This window comes from Acromyrmex echinatior, chromosome 5 (assembly GCF_024713525.1).
Source record: "Acromyrmex echinatior isolate Ae372 chromosome 5, ASM2471352v2, whole genome shotgun sequence".
Lineage (NCBI taxonomy): Eukaryota > Metazoa > Arthropoda > Insecta > Hymenoptera > Formicidae > Acromyrmex > Acromyrmex echinatior.
In genome coordinates, this window is record NC_141856.1 from 10,087,417 (window position 1) to 10,109,953 (window position 22,537).

Here is a 22,537-nt window from a genome sequence, read left to right on the forward strand (position 1 = left end):
TTTAAATCTTAAAGTTTTATTTCTATACATACAATAATATTATTATTAAATGTCGGATTCTTATTCTGTATAATGTGCGTGTAAAAGTTTTCTGAATAAATTATTTTTCATATGAGAAAGTTTTGTGGAAGTAGCGCATTTATTTCTCAGAATCTGAATCCCAAAATATGGAGGTCAAGTTCATATTCGTATCAATCTCTAAAGAGACTAAGTTCAATATCTCTCGGAAGCCATTGACCAAGATGACCGGGTGGGCCAAGCGAGAGGACGCAGTTTGACCGAATAAATTCCATTGACCCACTAATGTGAGGCGCTCGATAGGTAGGTAGGTAGGTTGAGGCACATGACCGGCTTACACGTTTGCCGAAAAGCGATCGTAAACACGCGTACACACACAGAAAGCGATATTCATAGTGTGTGACAGAATTTTACACTAGAAATTTTGTTCCATCACAGAGATTTGTCTTTCTTCCGTTGATGAATGCAAAAATGTGCACGCAGGCACGCACACTCTCTTATTTTACCTTACTTCTTTAGAGCTCTCGATACCCATGGAGGAACAAGGGGCTCGTTCAACATTTCAGCGTAACCTAGTTATTTCTTAGTCATAATTTATCGAATGTAATTTATGGGTGACAAGATTACTAATATATAAATATTTTCCATTTTATAGAAATAAAGACAGCAATAATATTAACATATATAATAATAATATTAGCATAAAGTTTGTGTGCTTTTAATTTGCCCACTTATAAATAATATTATTATATAAAGACTTATTTATAAAATTTCTAATATTAATCATATGTTAACTTTAATTTAATTTTAATTTATTATAACAATAAAATTTTTAATATACAATCAATACTGTACGATTAATTTAATAAAATAAGTGCATCAATTACTAAAAATAAATCAATTGCAAAATCTATCTCAGATAATTCACAACACAAATAATTTATTCTTAAAAAAGATTGTAATTTTTCTTGAATGTTATAATATTACGACGCAAATAGTATCTTTGATAAAATTTAATTCAAAAGTTTTGTAATTTTGTAATGATTTCTATATTTTTTCTTCCAATTTCTCTGTTTTTTAATTATTATACTGAGTCGTATTTGCTGTTTTTATACTTATTTGTCATTATCACGAGTTCTATCTTACAATTTCTACAGATAAAAACAGTTTGTGCCGGTCTGACTGTGGCGGATATTTAGATATGCCAATCGCTTGTAACTATGTTAGAAAGTATTTTGAGTTATAGACATAGCTGGAGAAAATTGACAATTGTGAATCAGAAGTGTAAACTTCAATGGCGACAGATCCGACGGAAAGTATTTGTCTGCGATGCATCGAAACTGGTTTGTACATGTACAAAGTGAACCAAGCAACTAGGACATGCCACATATTGGGTGAACAAAAAAATTCAGCTTTAACATTTCAAAAATCCATTGTATGGTAATTGATTACGATAATTACGACTGTAAAAATTTATGATCTTTTAATAATCTACTAGGAAATCTTAGAAAACGCAATTTTTTTATTTTCTCTAATAGCATATGAGAAATTACATTAGAGAATAACATTTTCAAATTATCTTTTATAAGGATTCTACTTATCAGAGTAATTCAAAATTTTTTATGTATAATTTTAAATCCAATAAATAATATAATTTTAAACGCGCATTAAAATTATAATAATACATTAAGATATTACAGTTAAGAATAGATAAATGATTATCCGTCAAAGCGTCAATCATTATTTTTTCATACTCATTTTTTGACGAAGAGTGACAACATTTACTCACCCACTTACCTGTCTCCTACTTTTTATCACAAATCAGAGACATGCGAATGCAATATTATCGCACCGTCTCTGACGGAACAAATAGCCTACTACACATTGCCTCATATTATGCAGGACTGCTATACAATTTCCGTTACGTCAACTGAGAACAGGGAAATGGCTTTCGACTTTTATAATAAACTTCCAAACACAGATAAGTAAATAAAAGAAAATATATATGAAATACGTACACAGAAATAAATATCAAGAATAAATACATGTACTTGTAATATGAGTATTTAAGTTAATATTAACACAAATATATTATATTATAATTTGTCTGAATATCGAATTTTCTCTAATATAGAAATAATTAATCTTGCAAATACTTTATTAATATTTTTATAAAGGATTATAAATTTTTATTTTTTTTAAGGACAGAAGTAAAAATTATATTATAATAATATAACTATAGTAGGCTAATGAGAGTCAGCAACGGCGCAATTATTTAGTAAACAATCAATAATCAGATGTTAGATTGATGTCTTCTTTATTTTGAACAAAATAATATATAATAGTAAATTGAATAAGTAAGAATATTAAAGCCTATATAATGATCGAAACTGGATCTTTAATCTTTTAAAATAATTCAACGTGAATTATATAGTGTGTATATATATATATATATATATATATATATATATATTGGATCATTTAAAAAGTATCCGCGGTTTTTTCATTCAAAAATTGAACAAAAAACCGTGGATACTTTTTAAATGACCTAATATATGCTATATATATTATATATGTACATGCATATATACCATATTTGTATTTCGAAGTCATTCGAACTGCGCTCCGAACTTTGGCTTTCCGGAGTTATAAACGTAATTAAACTACTATAATAATATCACAAATTAAATTAAAATTGTCAAGCAAATTTTAATAATTTTGATGTTTAATCCACTATCATATTAAAAAAATTAATGTGCTGTTGTGAAAGTTAATGTGCTGAAAAACTGTAAATAAATTTATTGCGAAAAATATTATCTCGGCCGGAAATCGAACCCGGATCTCGTATAAGCGTCCTAAGTCTTTAAACCACTGAAGCCTTAGTAATATTCTTCGCAATAATCGGTATGTAGGAACAATAACGCATTATTACGAAGAATATTACTGAGGCCTCGATAGTGTTAAAGGCTTAGGACGCTCGTACAAAATACAAGAGATCCGAGTTCGACTTCCGGTCGAAGTAATATTTTTTGCAATAAATTTATTTATAGTTTTTCAGCACATTAACATCTTTCTAATACCGGATTAAACAAAAAATGAAAATTATTAAAATTTGCCAATTCGGCGCGCAGTTCGAATGACTACAAATATGGTATACATACATGTACATATATAATTTACATTGAATTATTTTAAAGATCCATCTTCGACCATTATAAGCTTTAATATCTTACTTATTGTGTATTCACATTACAGTTTAATAAATCATTTATTATCATTTATAACAGTAAATTAGAATTAGTCATTATTGCATAGATTCTTTTTAACAATTGATCCTTGGATGCGGTAACATAAGAAAGTGATCCTCAGGCATAAAATTAATAGGCGCGTTGCATCTATTTCTAGAACAGTGGGAATCTTCTTTGTGTCGAACGGCGCGAAACACTTTCGCCGATTTTCCTGATTAGTCGCGAAAAGTAGTGAAGCAGTCAAATAGCATCCTGTTGATCAGTAGGTTACCTAACGGTGATTGACAGATAAGCTTGCGGTTTAAGCAGGCGCTTCCCCATCAAAGAAGCTAAAGGAGAGCGCTCCGAGAAAATCAAATGTGCGACCATAAACACGCATGCTCATGCATCGTCCACGGCTGACAAATCCGTCTACCGTTTCTCCTTTCAAATCAGATCGCGTTGCCACCGAAAAGACGTGTCGTGAGTTTCAAACAAATAGTCAATGTATTAATGTAGGCCGATCATCGCATGAGTAAAAACTTCAGACAAACTTAAGAATTTCGTGTGTAACATTCGCAATGCAAAGTATAACTCTAACACTGAGTTTAATAAACCAAATAAGTAAATCTTATTTAATTAAATTAATTCAAAGATACACCATGTATATTTTTATATATGGCGTTAATTTACAGCGCTAAAATAATGTTTTTAATATGAAATTTATAATTGTGCAGTGTCTTTATTTTTCATGTTTCTTACAACTTTTTCTTAAATTTTAATTCTATTTAACAAAGAATTGTTTTATAAATTTTATTGAAGAATGTTTCTTAAATAATGATTAAAAATTAAGAAATTTAATGAAATTTAAATTTCTTAATTTTTAATCACTATTGTAATTGTTTTTATAAAGTACAGATAAATGTGCTGGATACCCTGATAGTAAACTACGTCATTTTGTCGTCATTTTGTTTGCTAAGGTAAAATAAATAAATAAATTAACGAATTTCATCAAAAATAAAATTCCAAAACAAAATCAGCTGAAAAATTTAAGTGATATTTAAATTTTGAAGAGATTTTAATCTTACATATCTGCGGCCACATTTTTGTCTAATAATATGCACATATGTCGAATAAATAAAGCGATGAAATAAGATTTATGAGGCAAGAGAAAAACCGTTATAAACATAAATATGTTTTAACCGTTCTTCAAAGTAATCCGTACATATTCAATCTTAAACTTGATTGACTATAGGAATAGCTTTCGACACCTAGTGTCGATGTTCTTCATGCCAAAGCCTCTCAATCGGTATACCAAGTGTACTCGATAAAATGGATTCCGTATACTTCCAGTAACATTCAAGATCAGTTACTTACTAGAAAGTCGTAGAAAGAAGCTTGAAAGACTCTTCAAAAGATTGCGCCACTATTTTGCGCACTAAAATTAATTAAAATCTTCTATAAAGTATAAATACTTTTACAAAATTATTATATTATTATAAATTTTTCACATATACAAGAATAAAATAAACAAATAATTAAAATGACATATTTCTATTAAAAAAGAAAGTATTTTTTTAGATACTATTTTCATTCGTAATTTAATTTTTATTTTAAATTACTTTTTACAAAAAAAGTATTTGAAATATTATCAGTAAAATAAATTTTTTCACAAAATGTGTAACAGTTGCAATACCATTTATTGAAAAATAAGTATACATGATGATATATAACTAATAACTGAAAATCTAAATTTTACGTAACAAAGGTATATTTTTAGGCTGTAATTCGGTTTGCTGCAATTTAATTTCTTCATTTGAATTTGTTGATAATACATTAGAATTTGTTTTTTCAGCTGTAGCCTGCCACTCATCCATATATACCGCATTTATTGCGAATTCTGGAGTAACAGATTGTTCCGTGGTTGTCGTTGTATCAACAGTCTTTTCAATTACATTTACAATACTAATAGGTGGAGTCTCGTTGAAGATGAAACTTCTTCCTTCTGCATTTACTATCGCTTCTGATTTCAAATTATTCTTTGCCGAACCGGTACTTACGTCAGTGTCCCCGTCTTGGTGGAAAGCGGAGTAGCTTGACGTGTTCCAATTAGAAATTCTAGAACTTGAATTTGTAATTGATGATGGTTCTTGATAATCCTGATAGTCCAGATAATCAATACTTTCTGCATTTGAAATAACTTCTCCTATCATTGGAATGCGATTAAATCCATCCGCAATTTCTGTCTTAGTCTCTTTATCGTATATCATCGGTCGTTTGTGGAAACTACGACCCCATCCTCCTGAAGGTGAACCATAACTACTTGATGGTGGTGGACCGTAACTACTTAGTGGAGGTGCACCATAACTACTGCTAGTTCCGCCACCGCCACCGCCACCGCCACCGCCCGCAGATTTTGTAAGGAGTATTATCTCTTTGTAGTCTGGAAGCCGTTATGATATCAAAGATGTTAATTGTTACTCAATACTTTACAAGAGTATTATTTAATTTTACATCACTTATAGACTTTTTTGAAAGAAAATTTATATAATTAACTTCTTACATTATAGACGTTAACAAAATGCTATTTATAATTATTTAAATTTTTTAGTAGAGCACCAACCAAAAATTAGTGAGAGCATTAAATTAATTATAATTAAATTTTAACAATTAGATACTACAATTAAACAAAACATAAAAACGGCAATTTTACCTCCTCCTCCTCCTCCGCCGCCTCCTCCTGTTCCGCCGCCTCCTCCTTTCCAAGAATCTCCTCCTCCTCCTCCTCCACCTCCTCCTTTTCCGAATTTACTCATCAGCATCATCATTGAAAGCATTAGAGACATTCCGCCCATCATCATACTTTTTAACGACATTAATCCTATCATATTGATGGAAAATATTTGATTATATTTTATCATAATTAGATACAATTTTAAAATTGTGTATAGATATAAGCAAAGATTTTTATATCATAGAAATATGTTTGTACGAGTAAGAGAAAATATATACGAACGAATATAATAACATTACCTATGAGTTTCATTTTAAGCATCATCATCATGCCCATCATCATCATCTTGCATTTTCCGCCTTTGCCCCCGCCACATCCACCACCTTTCTTTCCTCGTCCTATAACAAATCACATTTAACAATTTACTGTTATAAGAAAAAAATAGTTTCCTGAACAACGTAAAAGTTCTAAAAAACTCTAAAATCTCTGAAGATCTCTTACAAGGAGGGACTACGCTCTGCTCTTCACCGATTTTGATCAAATCAATTAAATGATCATTACTCTGCTTCTAAGGCCTATTAGCGGGGACGGTTTTACAGGTATTCACTTGGTAAGCTCCTCTAACATCGCTGCAAATTTGATCAAAATCGGTGAAGAGCGTAACTCCTCTCCTTGTTACACCGCGATAAATTTTAGCACGTATACGTTACTTAAATATTTCTAAAATGTTCACTTAGTCTATACTTCATTTAATGGCTGCTGTGCTAACCTTCTGCTACAGCTGTCTCGTCAAACATCATATCAATTTGATTCTTTTCTTGTTTATTATTCCATCTAGGCAGCATGATACGTAGAGTAAAGGAATCGAAGAAATCATCTACGCTGCGCTCGATACTGACGTCCGAGTCATTCATAGATCGAGCATTGGATCTACGTGTTACTCTGGTCTTCACCAACTTTACATCTTGCCCAAGTAATGTTATTTCATCGAGGCGACCTACCGTTTCTATGAAACGGATAAAACGTTTCTTGATACAATCAAGCGAAAATTTGATAATGCATTTGCCTATGTCCTTTACAGGAAACTCCGGAAAATAATCATCGTTCTTATTTTTCACTGAATCATTTTTAGCCGATGGAACGATCTTTAAGTCGATTTTAATGCCATTCTTTTTGAAGTTAAATATTTGGCGTTCGACTGGTATCCTATGTAATGTCGTATCAAAAATGTAATCCTTAACATTTCGAATCTCATTTTTTTCGTACGTATTCACGTGAATCACGCACGTGATCAATAAATAAAAGATGAGCATAGATTTAGCACTTTTGCACGATAAAAAGTAAACGTTGATATCAATTCCAATGGCGATGACAACGAAGATAAGTTTGGGAGAAATACTGGCACTGACTGATCTCTGGGTCATGACAATCGTTTATATATATTGAGATTTATGTCATTCGCGGTATTCTCCCATCGTTCTGTCACGATTGTCATTACTCGCAGCGAGACAAATAATAATCCTCTAATAACAAAGCTGGTAAATCAAATGGTAAATCAAAATCATTTATCAAGTTTTAGCCACAACCATGGATAGCATACGTAACAATAAAACAAATATTTCCAGATACTGCATTGCGATCTGTTGTAATAAACTGACACGCTTACACAAACATTTATTGAATAAGACAGTGACAGTTTGTGCCACTTCTAAATTAATTATACCTGTAGAACAGCAATTTAAAACTTAAGGATTTCAAAGTTCATAATTGAAACAAAAAGACGAGGATAGAAACTAATGATAAAAGCATATTTAATAAATATGTCCGGTGACAAAATTTGTATTATTTAATTTATAGGAATGTTTGATTATAGTATTTTATCATTGCTTTTACACTTTCTGTTTATTAAGAGAACCTGATTAATTTAAGAAGTTTTTTTAAGTACTTTTTGTAGGAAAAATAATATAATTATTATTTCTATTACATTAACAAAAATAATTAATAAAATACATATTATAATAGGATTCAGGCGCCTTGAGAATTGCAACACTTTATGATCTGATGCAAAACTGTCGTCTAACAACCATTCTGGTGGTTTAACGTGGTGAAGGTGCTGGCCTTATTACTTCTTAATTGTCCGTACATTCACCTTCAGAGATATCTATGTTTAACAGTAACGTAAATGTAATTACCGTAACAGAAAGTACGTGTACTTTTTAGCGCGTGATGTATTTGTATAAATGTATTTACGCCAGATAGGTAGAAGAGTTCAGCATAATTTCTTCATTTAAATTAACAAGTTCCTGATGATTATCGCTGAACAATAAGACAAATGTTTATATTATCGTAGATAAAATGTATCGTGCATACACTGCAATTTATTTAACTGTTGCAGTTATTATAATAATGACAATACTAATGTTTTTACAAATGTTTTTTTATTATTACAACTTTACAATAACGAAATAAATATCCAAAAATCATGTACATGATCGTGGGCAACTCTGCGTACTCGGCGATGATACACTTTCTCGATAGGTATCAGTCGAAAATGCAACAGTAGCCGCAATAAATACCTATATGACTATGATAATAAGGGTGATAATTTGTAGATCAATGAAATGAAATTGTACGAGATCTTAGAAGGTAGAAAGTGATGGCGAAGAAGAAAGATAAGAGATGAAGACAGAGTAAGATGAAAAAAAGACACAGACAGATAGAGAGAAAAGTTGATAGTGCTTGAAAAAATGAAAGAAAAGAGACAGCAAAGAAAGTCGGTGAGGTAGAAATGTGCTAAAGATTTTATCATGTATCAGTGGTGTGCAAACACCTTGAAATTGATTAGATGATTTTAATTCTGCAGAAGCGATCTACGATCGTGCGCGTTGCCATATTTCAACACGGCCTGTTGAAGAGAGTCATGGACGATATCAAGAGACCTTCCGTATCCGGAATGTCCGTATCCATGTCCGTGATGCTCCTCTGAGCTGTGCGTGTGCGAGCTGGAATATACCGGTTTGCTAACAATTTCGTACGTAGTCTTTTTATCACCACCGCCCGCTAAAGATTTTAATCCAATGATAGCTGACAACATCAACGCCATGAGACCGGTCATCAAAGCTTTTCCGGCAAGAAGCGCAAGTGCACCGAATCCAATAGCGCCAAGAGTTCCCTTCATCATCATCAGACCGGCCAATAAGCCGCCATAACCGCCTTTGTCTTTCTTACGTCCTATTAAATATATAATCGTTATCATTATTATCTTAAATTATTTTACTTTATATTTTCTATATGTATGTATAACAAAACAGAACTTAGTGATTTGAAAATATTATAATTTTCATAAAAAAAATTATATGAAATTGTAAAATGAAACATTTTACAAATCGATGTTAACTGACTCTGCGAGGATTCATTATTTTAATTTACAGTTTTGCTAGATAAACAGTGAAATTTGGTATTCTAACCTGTTTCAACATTTTGGTTGCCGCCCAAGCCAAGTTGTGCAAGTGCCTCTTCGTTGAAGCTTCTTGTAGCTTCAAAAGTTTTCGGATCGAAAAGTTTGATGGAGATCGAATGGCTGTTAAGATAACTGCCAACTTTGTGAACCAAATAAGCATCCAGTCTTTTCTCAACATCATTCGGGAAATCCCTCGCCAAATTGGCGACTACTTCCGAAGCCGGAACATCAGCGGAACCATTCTCTTTGATCACAGATACACCCGGTAAGATACCGATGTTTTCCTGCTCCGACAATTTATCCAGAAAGGATACCACGTCCAATTTAAGACACGTGGCACTATATGACTTCCCGCAATTCTCTTTGTTCAAATTAGATGCCAGATTTTCCGGCGCATCTTCTATCAACTGCCTCGTGGTGCGTCTTTCGATTTCCGCGTTGGCGCATCCCGAAAGAAAAAGTACCAGAAGAAGCAGATGGCAACGTGACAATTGAACAACGTGCGTAATTCCTTTCATCATGAATTTTTGAATGTTTCCCTGAAGTCTGGCTGGAGAACAAATTGGTGCAGTTATTTTTTTTTTTCGTCCCAGGTCTACGGATCGCCAGTGACGCGATATCCTTGAAGACGAAGGACCTTGAAGCTGACGGATGAGACGCGTATCGTGCACTGGGCATACCCTCGGATACTTGCAGTATATATAGAGCGAGTCAACGGATAGTCCTTTTTCCTTTTTGCCTTTCGGTCGTTTCATACATTCTCCGTAGACGAGAGCACCGGCGACGGAACTCTCTTCTTTGCGGACGTTGAAGAGGAGGCAGGGGCATCTTGCAACCGTCCAGCAGCAGTGGCGAGAGGGAGCGTCAAATAGAGCGGAGAATTCGAATCTGAGTCAAATTTACGAAAAAAAAAAAAACGGATAGCAATGAACAAGTATGGGATGATGAATGAGAGCGAAGGCTGATCGCATCAACGCCAATTCAATTAACACAATTAATGCATACGCAATCAATATTTAACAATGCAATTATTTTTTATAAGTGCATCGTTACTATTTATATGTTTCGATCGTTGTAGGCTATGTAGATTTTCTCCATATTATTTTCACTTTTAGACACGTTTATGTTGTAACCAGTTAGTTTATCAATATTGAGAATTACATTACACAATTTTTTTTGTAATATATCTCAGTTAGAAGTTATTGGCCGATCAACATCAAATCGATTCATTCATTCAACATTAATCGACTAATCATTTTTTACTGGGAATCGTAAAAAAAAAAAATTATAATTTTTTTAATTAATGGAAATTAAAAAAATATAAAAATGTTCATGTAAAAGTTTCTACATCATATAATTATCATCATATAAAGTTTCTTTTCATATAATTCTTTTACAAAATAATAAACATCTGGACTATAATGTAGGACATATAATATAAAGTATCTATGATCCGGATGCCTAGAAATCGCTCTTGCACTGTCCCTAGTAGCACAATTTGTTGGCACAATATTGGCCCAATATAATATTTAAACAAACTTTTAAACAATATATCGCCAATAAGTTGCTACTAAGGATCTCGCAAAAAGATTAATAACTATTTTATAAAGATGAAATTAACTTGAGATTAGAGATAATACTGTGGTAAAAGGATCAATTAGCCAAAGCACACGTTAATTATCCGGATCGACAATCGCTATTAGTGTCCGATTGCCCAGCGCGAAATCACTTTCGATTTCAAGAACGAAACCAAGAGAGCGACAGCATACATTGTGTTTGCGAAGTTTGCGTATTAAGCGCGAATAAAAATAGCAAATTGTTTGAAAAGTTTGTCAATAAGTATATCGTGAAAATTATCGCGGGCGAGGCGAAACGAGACGGGAGTCCTACTTTAAATCAGCCCAGTTTAACTAGCTCGTAGGAGATCCGATTTTCGCGCGCTACGCTCGAGCAACGGCGCTTCAGACGGATATGCCGATGTGAAAGTACGCAGTCGATTTTCACGGGCAATCCGATGATGGTCTTATCGTTGCGTGCGTGTATGCGTACGCACAATACGACGAACGCGTGCATATTTCGATATCACGCGTTTGCATGTCCATGCGGCAGGTGTGTCGACTTAGAACGGACTAGCCTTCTTTCAAAGGCATCCATTTCCCGATTTGTTGCTTCCTTTTCACATCGTGCCTTCCTTTCGTTAATAATTTCTAACACGTCGTGTTGATTTTATTCTCACGAAACTATGCGCGATAGATCGAATCGATAGTAGGCGTTGACTTTACGATCGTAAACATCGTTGAAAAGAACAGGAACACAATTCTGAAAATCTTTTTTCATTCATTTTTGTTCTTAATTAAAGTCACTGCAATAAAAAAGATATTTTACGTAGATTGGATTCAATCGCGCTCATTCATGCATTTTGATGTTGCAATTTTTATTGCATTTGTTTATCCTATCAGATCTCATTCAAAATAACCCCGTGTTATTAATCTATTTCCTGTTGAGTTACAAGCATTAGTTGAAACCGCAATATTGCATAGTATTTGGAACACTTGATAAAAAATCTGTTGTTTTTATCTCAATTTACCCTCAAGTAACTTATGATAGATAAAGAAGAATAAAAGGAATGTATTTGAAAGTTAATTTTTATTTAAATTTATTTAATAGGCCTTATATTTTCAAATTTTTCATATAAATTTTGAAATATGTTGAATATCAATTAAATATAAATTTATGTATAAGTTAAATATTATAAAAATCATACAATTTTTCTAAAATAAAAATAAGATCTTTTTAGAATAAAAAAAAATACTTTTTAAATTTTAAATCGTTTTTTAAAATGATTTTTTAATATATGAAATTAAAGGGAAAAATACGAAATCTTTTTAAATATAAGATATTCCAAAAATGAAAGATATATTCACAAGTGAGAACATAACGTCATGGCAGATGAATTCATATGACGACTGTGATTGTGCATTCCATAACGCCATAGTTACCCCATTTTCAGTCGAAATTGAGAGAATCATTGTTTCAAGAAAGTCGTTCGTACTCACCTAACAATTTGCGACAATACAGGGAATGTTCACTCTGGATCAGAAAATATGCCGATAATTTCTCCTTGATGATTTTATTGGGGAAAATCGTATTCTTACATTAAAATTATTAGAATATCAGACAGTAATACTGTTAGGAATTAAAAAATATATATATAACACAGAGAAATTGATTGTGTCTTAGAAAGCTAGAAATTACCGAGCCCATTTGTTTACCATATTGTCCGTTAATAAACGGTATCTGCAAAATTTTTACGGACGGTCTGTTTGCTTCCAAGAAAATAATTTTTATTCTTCTCTTCTTTGTATTTCATACGAACAGGAATACAAATTGTTATTATATTCTATAAATGGTTCGGTTACTGCTTTGTCGTAAAGAAAATTTAAGATTCTAATCTTTAACGGGAAAATCTGACACATTATTTTCTCAGACATTTCTGCATTTGTACAAAAGTAGCATGTTGTCATATTCATACTTTTTTAAATTTCTATAAATTATGGTACAATAAAATGTGGTTTTTTTGCTATATTAAACATATTTAATCAGATAATAAAATAATATATATAGCAAGAAATATATGAAAATAAATTTAATAAAAAAAGATATAATATTTGTATTATTTAATTGCTTAAGACATTCCCTATTTAACAATTTCTTATTTATACATGTAAAGTTATATATATTTATACATATTAATTTGTTATTGAAAGTAATATAATTTTCACAATTAATTAGTATATGAATTTATTTTAAGAAAGCGTATAATATAAATACGCGCATGTAGTGCATATATAATTTATGTGTGAAACAAGAAAGAAAGAAGAAAGGTAAAATTACCGCATCTCTAATATACTGGGTGCTGCTCGAGTGATTACATAGACCTCGTTAATTTGAGATCGCATATCCGTTATGTACTCGAAATGCATTGCGTACATTTATACTTTCGCAATTTTTACGCAGCAGTTTAAAGTGAACGTTACATACCGCGAATTTCTTTTACCCTCGGAGGGGATTCATAAGAATAGACTAGTCTAGAGCAACCATATTACACTGTGATTTTCTCAGTGAATTACATTTTAAGCAAACTGATCGCTATTGGCCCAGTCATGTCAAGATATGAAATAATTTATTGTAATATTAATAATTTTTGAAGCGAATAAATTTGCAAGAAATTCTTATTTTTTTTAGTTATATAAAAAATAAAATTGAATGACTTCCGTCATCACATAAATTTTATATTATTTTATATTGTATATCTAGAATACTCTTACATCATAGCATATAATATTTATAAATAATTTTTATAAGATAATTTTTATAAAATAATATATTATAATAATAATATACTACTGTGTATATTGTATCGAACTATACATAAATTTATACAATAAATTCATTCGGTATATTATTTCTTTAAATATATATAATATATATATATATATAAATTAATATATTAATATATTAAACTTCTAATATAGAAAAACACTCTAAGTTTTACACACACACACACACACACGCGCGCGCGCGCGCGCGCGCACATACAGATACATATAATATTTATGTAAAATACAATAAAAAGAAATAATATTAAAATATAAGAATGTAATGATTATAAATAATATAATGAAAGAGAATAACATTGAAATATCGCAAATTTTATTTTTAAAAGTATATTTTTTATTGAAAAATTATTGAAAAATTAATTTATTTATTTTTATTCTAACTCTCATTTTACATATGTGAAACTACATTTTTATAAAAAATCATATTAAAAATTTAAAAACAAAGAAATTTTTTTATACAACTCTACATTTGTAATTTGACGACTCGAGGCTTATATAATAAAATATTTGTATTATTCTACAACAAAGGTTTATACAACAATATTTTCAAATTTATTAATAAATTTTATAAAATTTAATAATAAATAGTATTATATTAGACTTTTTAGAATCCTAATATTCTTTTGCATGTTTCAATTACTATTAATTATTATCGTGATAAAGAAAGTCTCAGTTATTCGATAATATAAATAAATAATTTAAACAAATTGAACTGTAAAATTGTAGGTAATATTTTATTAAAATAAAATTTGAATATAAAATCGTACATAAAAATGTGTTTACTACTTGCAGAGTGTCTGTGAACTTATAAATGTATTGTTAAAAAAAGAATGCCTAAGCATCGGTCAATCAGAGCTCTTGCGTTCTTCTTCATGTTCGTCACTTCTCGACAGTGCTGGCCTCTCAAAGAGCCTATATTTATATACCCGTATTCACTCTTCCACTCCTCCTCTCGAGCGACTCGACTAATCACAACCGATGCCGTTATTTCAGTCCCTACCACGAATACCACAGTCATATTTACTGATAGAAGTGGAGAACCACGTGGAGGCATTGACACACTGACCTTGATACGTGTGAAACATTGAGGGGGAACTCGGTAGACCAATCACAGCGACAATCCGCTTTCCTACCTTGCTCCCGACACAGTAACCTCATTTCCTTCCTCTTCCTAGTTTCCCCACCTTGATCCGGTCTTTCTCCACTTCTCCCACCCGCGCAACATCATTCTATCTTCTCTCCGTTCATGAACCTCCATCTAGGTCATTAGCCTTCTCGTCTGACCGACAGAGTAACCTGCTTACGGCTATAAATTTATATGCATGTGTGTACATAGTTCTCTTTTTCGATATTTATTTATTTACAAATTGTAAAATCCTTATCGCAAATAATCCTTATTATTGATGTCTTCAGGATAACACATGTGTATTTTAGGTCGAGCCTTAATAAAATATGATAGATCTGAGCTTGGCAATTTACCAATGTCGCATTGATATGACGTTTCTGATAGTACGTTAATGTCACGGTGACACAAAATATCCAATAATTTCCGATATCTCACAATGAACAAGACAAAATTTTATGAAAAGATGATTTATTTTATTTTACAAAGCGAGCATACACAGCTACGCAATAAATAGATAAATAAATAAATTAATGGTTATGATGACAAAGGAAACATTGTATTTTATGGAATGTCATGATATGGATAATGTTCGCCATTGTGTTCCGGTGTCCAGCCTTTGTAAGGTTGATTGACCTCTTCTTCTGACCTGTGCCAGTGATCATGATGAATTTCGTGGGGTCTTACAATTCCGTAGGAGACTCTTGCTGGTGGAGGTGGCGTAACAAGGGCCTTCAAAGCTACTGCGCCAGAAATTAAGAGCGACATAAGGCCCGCACCTAAGCCCTTCAAACCTATCAGAGCGATCATGCTAATCACGATAGGTAGAACGATTATTGCTTTTAGCTTCAGCAGAATCAAAAGTGGCATAATCATCCTCTTCAATTTTGTGCGTGCTGTAAACATATACAATTATCTTGTAAATAACAACATTTCTTGTTTAGTTGATGTATGTATGTATATCTACAATAGTGCTTAATAAAAGGAAGAATGTAAAAAACACTATTCAGATATCGAATTATAATGCGAATCTATATGCGAACTATGTAATATGTATATGTAATAAATATATATAGTATACATATATATAATAATTGTAGATAAAGTTTGTAACACCGAATCATATATAAAATTTGTATTATATATAAAAATGCAAAGCACAATTAATATAAAGAAATGATATCAATAATCATAGAACACATGGATGTGTGTGAACGAAGATTTCTAAAAGTCTATGACGGACGTTTATCATCCAATCTACTTTCTTCGAATGCGCGACACTCTCGTTCAAGGTCCTTCTTAGACGGTAGCCGTCCCAGAAACCCGGAATCCCACCAGATCTACCAAATGGTAACCCACTTCAGTTCACTCCCACCTCTGCCATTTGTTTTCGCGAATATGGTAGAAGTGGAACGCGTTGTAGCTTTCTACGTATGAAAATCTTCCATTCCAGTCACTCACATCTCTCTCTCTCTCTCTCTTTCTCTCTCTTTCTCTCAATAGTTATTAATAAACGTTTATACGTACTCGAATTTTCCAGTGTTTTTGCGAAAAAAAATTTTTTTATAAATATGTGAGTAGAAAATTTTGAGAGAATTTTTTTAAATATGAGAAAAACGATAAACTTCATAAGCATTAGAAAGAGATACATAGAAGATGCGTGAATGGTATTTCGGCCACGATCGAATTGAAAAGAAAGATACAAGTTATACTTTCCAGCCAATGAATCTTGAGATTCATGAGCTACTTAAATCCCATTGGCAGGGCTTTAGAAAGGTGAGGCACTATAAGTTTGCGCCCATTGAATGATGTATTCATATCAGATCGGAACGTTAGAGAAGAACAAGAAACTTTTGTTAGATCCAAGTGTCTAACACAAGTCTGACGGGAATCTAACAAGAACTTTGAACAATAATGTTATTATCGGAACTTAGTTTTAAAAATGTTATTAAAAACTTAATTGTAAAATTCTTGTGGAAGAAAAGTACAAATTTAATATGTACGTTTAAAAAGATGAAGCGTAAGATCGATCTACAAATTAATTTATAGATATAAGAAATATATTAAACGTATTTATTTCAAATAATTTATATAAATATTAAAGAGAATTTATGTTGTATATTATGTTGTATATATGTTGTATATTATGTTGATCTATAAATGCAGCATGTAATATTAAATATGATTTATAGATTTAATCTCATAAACTTAATGAATTAATACTAGTTTACGAATACTTGTACTTAAAAGTATTTTCAAAAAGTTTGAAATATTTTTAAATTGTAGAAACGTGATAATTACTGCGAGAGAGAAAGAGATGTTTATTATATTTTATATAGTGAAGATTGTAATATTCCCCCCCCCCCCTAAATATTTTTATATTTTAAGAAAAATGATTGCTTTTTTAACTTATTGAAACTATTTTTTAAAAAATGTAATTTGTATAGAATTTATAAAATTTAAAGAGATAAGTATTTTTCAAATGACCTTGCCATAGTAGCAAATTTTCTCAAATTATTTTAATCACAGTCTCGTTATGCAAATTCACAAAAGCTTGAAAGGGGGTAAACGCTCTAGTTACCTCTAATTTACAAATTTAACAGCATTGTTCTATCCAAATACAAAACAATCAGTTAAATACAAAACAATCAGTTCCGTTTTAAAAATTCAATTTATAATAATTTTTTGTAATGCATCGTTTACCTTCGGATGTTCCACGTGCCAAGCTTCTGAGTTCTATATCGATGTTCCTTTGACCAAGAGCGCGTGCAAACAAACCAGCGGTTGAAGCATCATTAGGAAGATTAATTTGAACTTTTCGACTTCTCAGGAATTTTTCGATCCTGCTTACGAGGGGATCCGTGCTCTCTTCTGATAGTTCCCCATCCTCCGCAACCTTTTCTAGGGTTATTACATCGCCGTAAACGTCAATGATGTCCTTTCTGTTGATTTCGTCCATCGCTTTCGTGAGCTTCCCTTCTAAATGTTCCAAACTATTTCCAACTTCCTGGTCCGAATCGGCTATCACCAACGTCAGTAATTGCAACGCTAAGAGGATGATTACTTTGATCTTCATAGTTACGAAGTGCTATATAGCGTGACTTCGAAGAAGCGTTTTTGACTGTTAGCCCCCAGGGACATTTTTCTTTTATATGAACCACAATCGACTAGTGGTGGGGCCATATTGAACCATTTGGCAAGCAACGTGCAAGGGCAGTAGTGTCAAGAATTTTAATTCTGCCGACTCTCTGAAGAGCTGACTTGAACATGCAATGTACAAGAATCGCGTGACGAAGAATACGTCGACTCAAGCAAATTTCCCTTTTACTTTCAGAATTTTACTATCTAACCTAGGAAATTTCTTAAGTTTTTCAGGCTAAAAAGTATTTTTTTAATAAAAAAAAAAAGACTTTTTAGCCTGAACAATTATAAATAATTATAAAGTTTTATATATATAATAATAATAATTAAAGTTTTCTGTAATAAAATTGAATTAAATTTCAAAAATATTGCATTTTATTGCTCAGATATTTTTCTTTGAATATATATTACGTTTTTTTGGATAAATTTATTGTAAAAAAGAAATCTGTTTCAATTAAATTTCTAATTAATTTACATATATCTACGGTTTATTTGCATCACATATACATACAATAGTCTGAAAGACTGACTCTAAGCAATTATCATCTCCTATGTTTACGATCAACGTATATCATCAACCTTCTTACACACAGTTTGGTGAAAATTAGATTTCCGTGTCTCTTGGTGACACGGCATGGTATGTAAAACTTGTGTCCCAAATCATGCATTCGGAAGCCGCTTGAACAAGAGAAATGGAACGAGCGACAGAAGTAGCGACCAAGGCAAAAGAAAGACCGAAGAAAAGAAGTGGGAGTGTAAATGACCTGTAGGATTGCTCATATACGATTGGAATCGGATATGAGCTCAGCCGACTATAATTGCATGCCGAAAGTTGTCAATATTTCGTCTTAGCAAAAACTAATCACGTACAAAATTTTCTATGCACTGTGTTGTCGAATCTTATTGTGACAATAATTTCTCCAAATTAGAAATTTTATTCTGATTTAATTTTACAAGAGCGGAAACAAAGAATTTTCTACAAATATTTTTCTGAGATAATAAATAATTTATTAAGTACAAACAATTTAATTGTTTAATACATACAATTAATCAATAATTTATTTAATTGATAAGTTACATACAATGTACATATAAATACTATAATATAGTCGTAGGTGGGTCCAATGGCCACGAAAAAATTTTTTGGTTCCGTGAGATATGGCTTCTAAGTTTCTTCATGGCAGATAACAAAAATGTCTTAATTATTCGGCATTCGGTACGTGAGCAGGATATGCCAAATTTTGGGCGTCCAGTTTCGAATCAGCTTTGAAGTTTCTGTAGTATCCTTGTTGCTGGGGTGCACTTCCAGCGGGCCAACTTCCAGCGCCGTAGTCATACAAAGGAGGTGCAGGATATTTATTAAAGAAACTACCCACATTAGTACCGCTAAAAAACTTCTGCAATAACACGTAGGCGGTAGCAAATAAGGCGAGTTTTCCGAAGATTAAAGCTTTCACAGTTAGTAGACCTAAACCAAAAAGCAAGAGCGGTGCAAATGTGAAGACCTTGAGACCCGCTGCAGCAATCAATGGCAGAAATACTTTCTTGATCTTGGCGCGTCCTAATTATCAGAAAATAAATTAACACATAATTGGTTTTAGATTATGAGATTATAAAATCGATATAAAAAAATGTTGTGTGCATCAATAATATAAAAATACTAAAGTTAAACTAATTATTTAATGCAAAGATAAATTCATATTTTATTTTTACAAAAGAAATTCATATTTTAATAAATATAAAAATATCGATATAAGCTTAATATTAAACTTAATGTTAAGCTATGTCAAAATCTTTTGATATATTATATAAAGATATTTAAATTAATAATTTTATGCCTTTCAAACACAGATCAATAATACTAATTATCGATATATGTTTGGAAGATGTAAAAATTAAGTAATTAATAAAAGTGTGATTAATGGGGATGTTATATTTTATTTTTAATAATACAATTATGAATTACTCAAATATTTTAAAATACATTTGAGAAGGAAAGCGAAACATTTTTTCTTGAAGAACGAGTTTACCCGGAACAGGTTCAGACGTCAGCGTCATACATATAGATAGAGGTGAAAGGCATGCTGAGATGCTTATTCGTTTATACTCATGACGTCGCGAATCCGTAACGTTAATCGAATAGACATAATCAAGGAAAGGTGAACGATTGCGTAACTGAGATACTTAGTGAGTACTTAGTGAAGGCAAAAGGAATAAGAGACTTACCTTCAGTCAGGGCACGAGAAATTGAATTGCCTTCGGGCATGTCAAATTTCAAACTATGGCTCTTCGTAAAAGAGACAACGGAATCGTATAGTATATTCAAAAGTTTTATCATTCTATCGGTATTCTCGTGTGGTAGTTCATTCATGATTTCCTTTTCGTTCATTTCTAAATTCCTGCTAAGGCGCTCCGCTATAACAAATGTTTTTAAGCATAAGACAAATGTTTATTAATTGTTAACGTAATTATTATCTCTTTCAAAATATTAGAAGAATATAATTTCATCGAGTGTGTTTAAAAGCAAATGTAGCTAATTTCTTTAAAATTGCAATACATTCTTTAATATTTTTATAATTTGTATTATATTAATTCAGTAATATATAATATTTATTATATCTTATTGTATATAAATAATGTTACAGTTGTAAATCTACACAGAAAGAGTGCTACAGTTGCCACACAACCAGAAATAATTTTCGTCCATCAATAAATTTGATTGTAATAAACGTAAGATGGACATATCTTAACAGCCACAACTGTTAAGATATATCAATCTTACAGTTATTACAATCTATCAGTACTATAATTCTTGTAATCAAAAAATGTATTGATGGGCATCTTTTGATCGTAGCAATCGTAGCCGTTTTTCCGTGTAATATCATTTAAAATTAATATTATCCTAATAGCTTTATTCAAGATACATCCTGAGAATGTTCTTAGGATGTTTTTTTTTACGTTCTTAGGATATCCTTTTGGCGTTGTTAAGATATACATGGTTAAATTTTTTTATGTAATAAATACAAGAACTTACTCGGGACATCTCGTACGAAAGTCACACCATCGATGATTTCGATGTTGCTCGATCGAGTCGCTCTATTAAGAACACCGATAGTCTTCACGAACATGCAGCTGAAGAACGCATTGTCGTACTCCGCACAATTCAGATTCTGAGATGGCTGTACGTCTGTAGGTCCTGCTGCAGTGTACGCAGCAAGAAGTACTAGCGTCAGAAATTTGTTCATCTTCTCGTCGTCTAATCACGTCGTCACGGAATGGAATACAGAGAGGCAGTAGTCGAAGACGAAGCAAACTACTCCCCGGAAAATTTTCGGAACAAAGTGTGACCTGGCCCTGCGGCGCTTGAATCTTTATAGGTGTGCACCATGTAGGACCCTCCTCGGTATCCCCACTCTGGATGAAACGACGACGTGTATGACGACAAGAAACGATGAGACGAACGACTCATCATTGCAGGTAAATGCCGTCGGCCACTTCCCCAGAAAACTTTCTTCGATAATTTTTAAACAAACGAATGACTGCATGGAGACGTCACCATTTGGGCGGACCTAGAAGTCGCTCTCCCTAACATCGAGAGAAGTTTACCACAGTAACCAGAATTTGGGTTAGTAGGGGAGGTAATACTCGTCATAAATTCAAGGATTATTTCTGCATATAAGGGAAGAATCTTTGAGAAATAGAATTTTTCGTCGTCATTATGTCTAAAAAAAATTCTTAATATTTTTGGTGACACTATTTTGATTTATCGTTCTAAATATATATATGCGCGCGCGCGCGTGCGTCAAAGACATATTTTATAATTTAATCTTAAAAAGGCACATTGATGATTTTATTTTTTAAGATACAGCTTTCTTTCTTTTCGTCTGTAAAATTAATATCATTTTGACATTTGCCATTTTCTGTTTATTCTTTACTTACAACAAATTGTTTAGAAAACCGACGGTGATGACAAACGTGCATTTCGCACCTCGCATTCACGATTGCACATGCTTCGCGGTCGCCAACATACACTTTTCTTATGAATAGCGTGTGCGTGTGCATTTAGGTGACGCTAAATGTGGACAATTCCTAATAGTAATTTTCCTTCAAATTGTGAGTAAAACAATCGTATACATATTGCAAAAAATATAATTTTAAATTATATTAACCGAAATTAAAAATATAAAAATTTTTTAAAATAATTTATTATATCTATTTATTAATGATTTTATAACGTGCTAATTTAGCTTTAAATTTTTCCTTTTTTTTTTTTGAGGAATCCAAGCATCATAACATAACTTTCTTTATGAAATGGACCGATGCAGCATTCTCCTCTATAACCACGCGCACCAGGTCGTTTACCTTGACCCAGCCATGAGTTCGTTGGTAACACGAGAGAACAGATTACATCTCTGATATAAGTTTAAGGTTTTC

At 31.9% G+C, this 22,537-nt stretch overlaps 3 protein-coding genes across 3 annotated transcripts; all 3 read right to left on the reverse strand.

Moving 5' to 3' along the window:
- Nucleotides 1-8,398: 8,398 nt before the first annotated feature.
- Nucleotides 8,399-10,224, reverse strand: Osi16 (DUF1676 domain-containing protein Osi16). Its single transcript, XM_011068425.2, has 2 exons — nt 9,447-10,224; nt 8,399-9,210 (listed from the first exon to the last, which is right to left on the reverse strand). Exons 1-2 carry the CDS (start codon nt 10,192-10,194, stop codon nt 8,831-8,833), a joined length of 1,128 nt encoding a protein of 375 aa, XP_011066727.2. The 5' UTR covers nt 10,195-10,224; the 3' UTR covers nt 8,399-8,830.
- A 5,192-nt stretch (nt 10,225-15,416) lies between these two features.
- Osi15 (DUF1676 domain-containing protein Osi15) lies at nt 15,417-18,073 on the reverse strand. The gene is made up of 2 exons (XM_011068426.2): nt 17,666-18,073; nt 15,417-15,858 (listed from the first exon to the last, which is right to left on the reverse strand). Exons 1-2 carry the CDS (start codon nt 18,036-18,038, stop codon nt 15,527-15,529), a joined length of 705 nt encoding a protein of 234 aa, XP_011066728.1. The 5' UTR covers nt 18,039-18,073; the 3' UTR covers nt 15,417-15,526.
- A 1,007-nt stretch (nt 18,074-19,080) lies between these two features.
- On the reverse strand, nt 19,081-21,431 carry Osi14 (DUF1676 domain-containing protein Osi14). Its single transcript, XM_011068427.2, has 3 exons — nt 21,138-21,431; nt 20,330-20,518; nt 19,081-19,664 (listed from the first exon to the last, which is right to left on the reverse strand). Exons 1-3 carry the CDS (start codon nt 21,346-21,348, stop codon nt 19,306-19,308), a joined length of 759 nt encoding a protein of 252 aa, XP_011066729.1. The 5' UTR covers nt 21,349-21,431; the 3' UTR covers nt 19,081-19,305.
- Nucleotides 21,432-22,537: the final 1,106 nt, after the last annotated feature.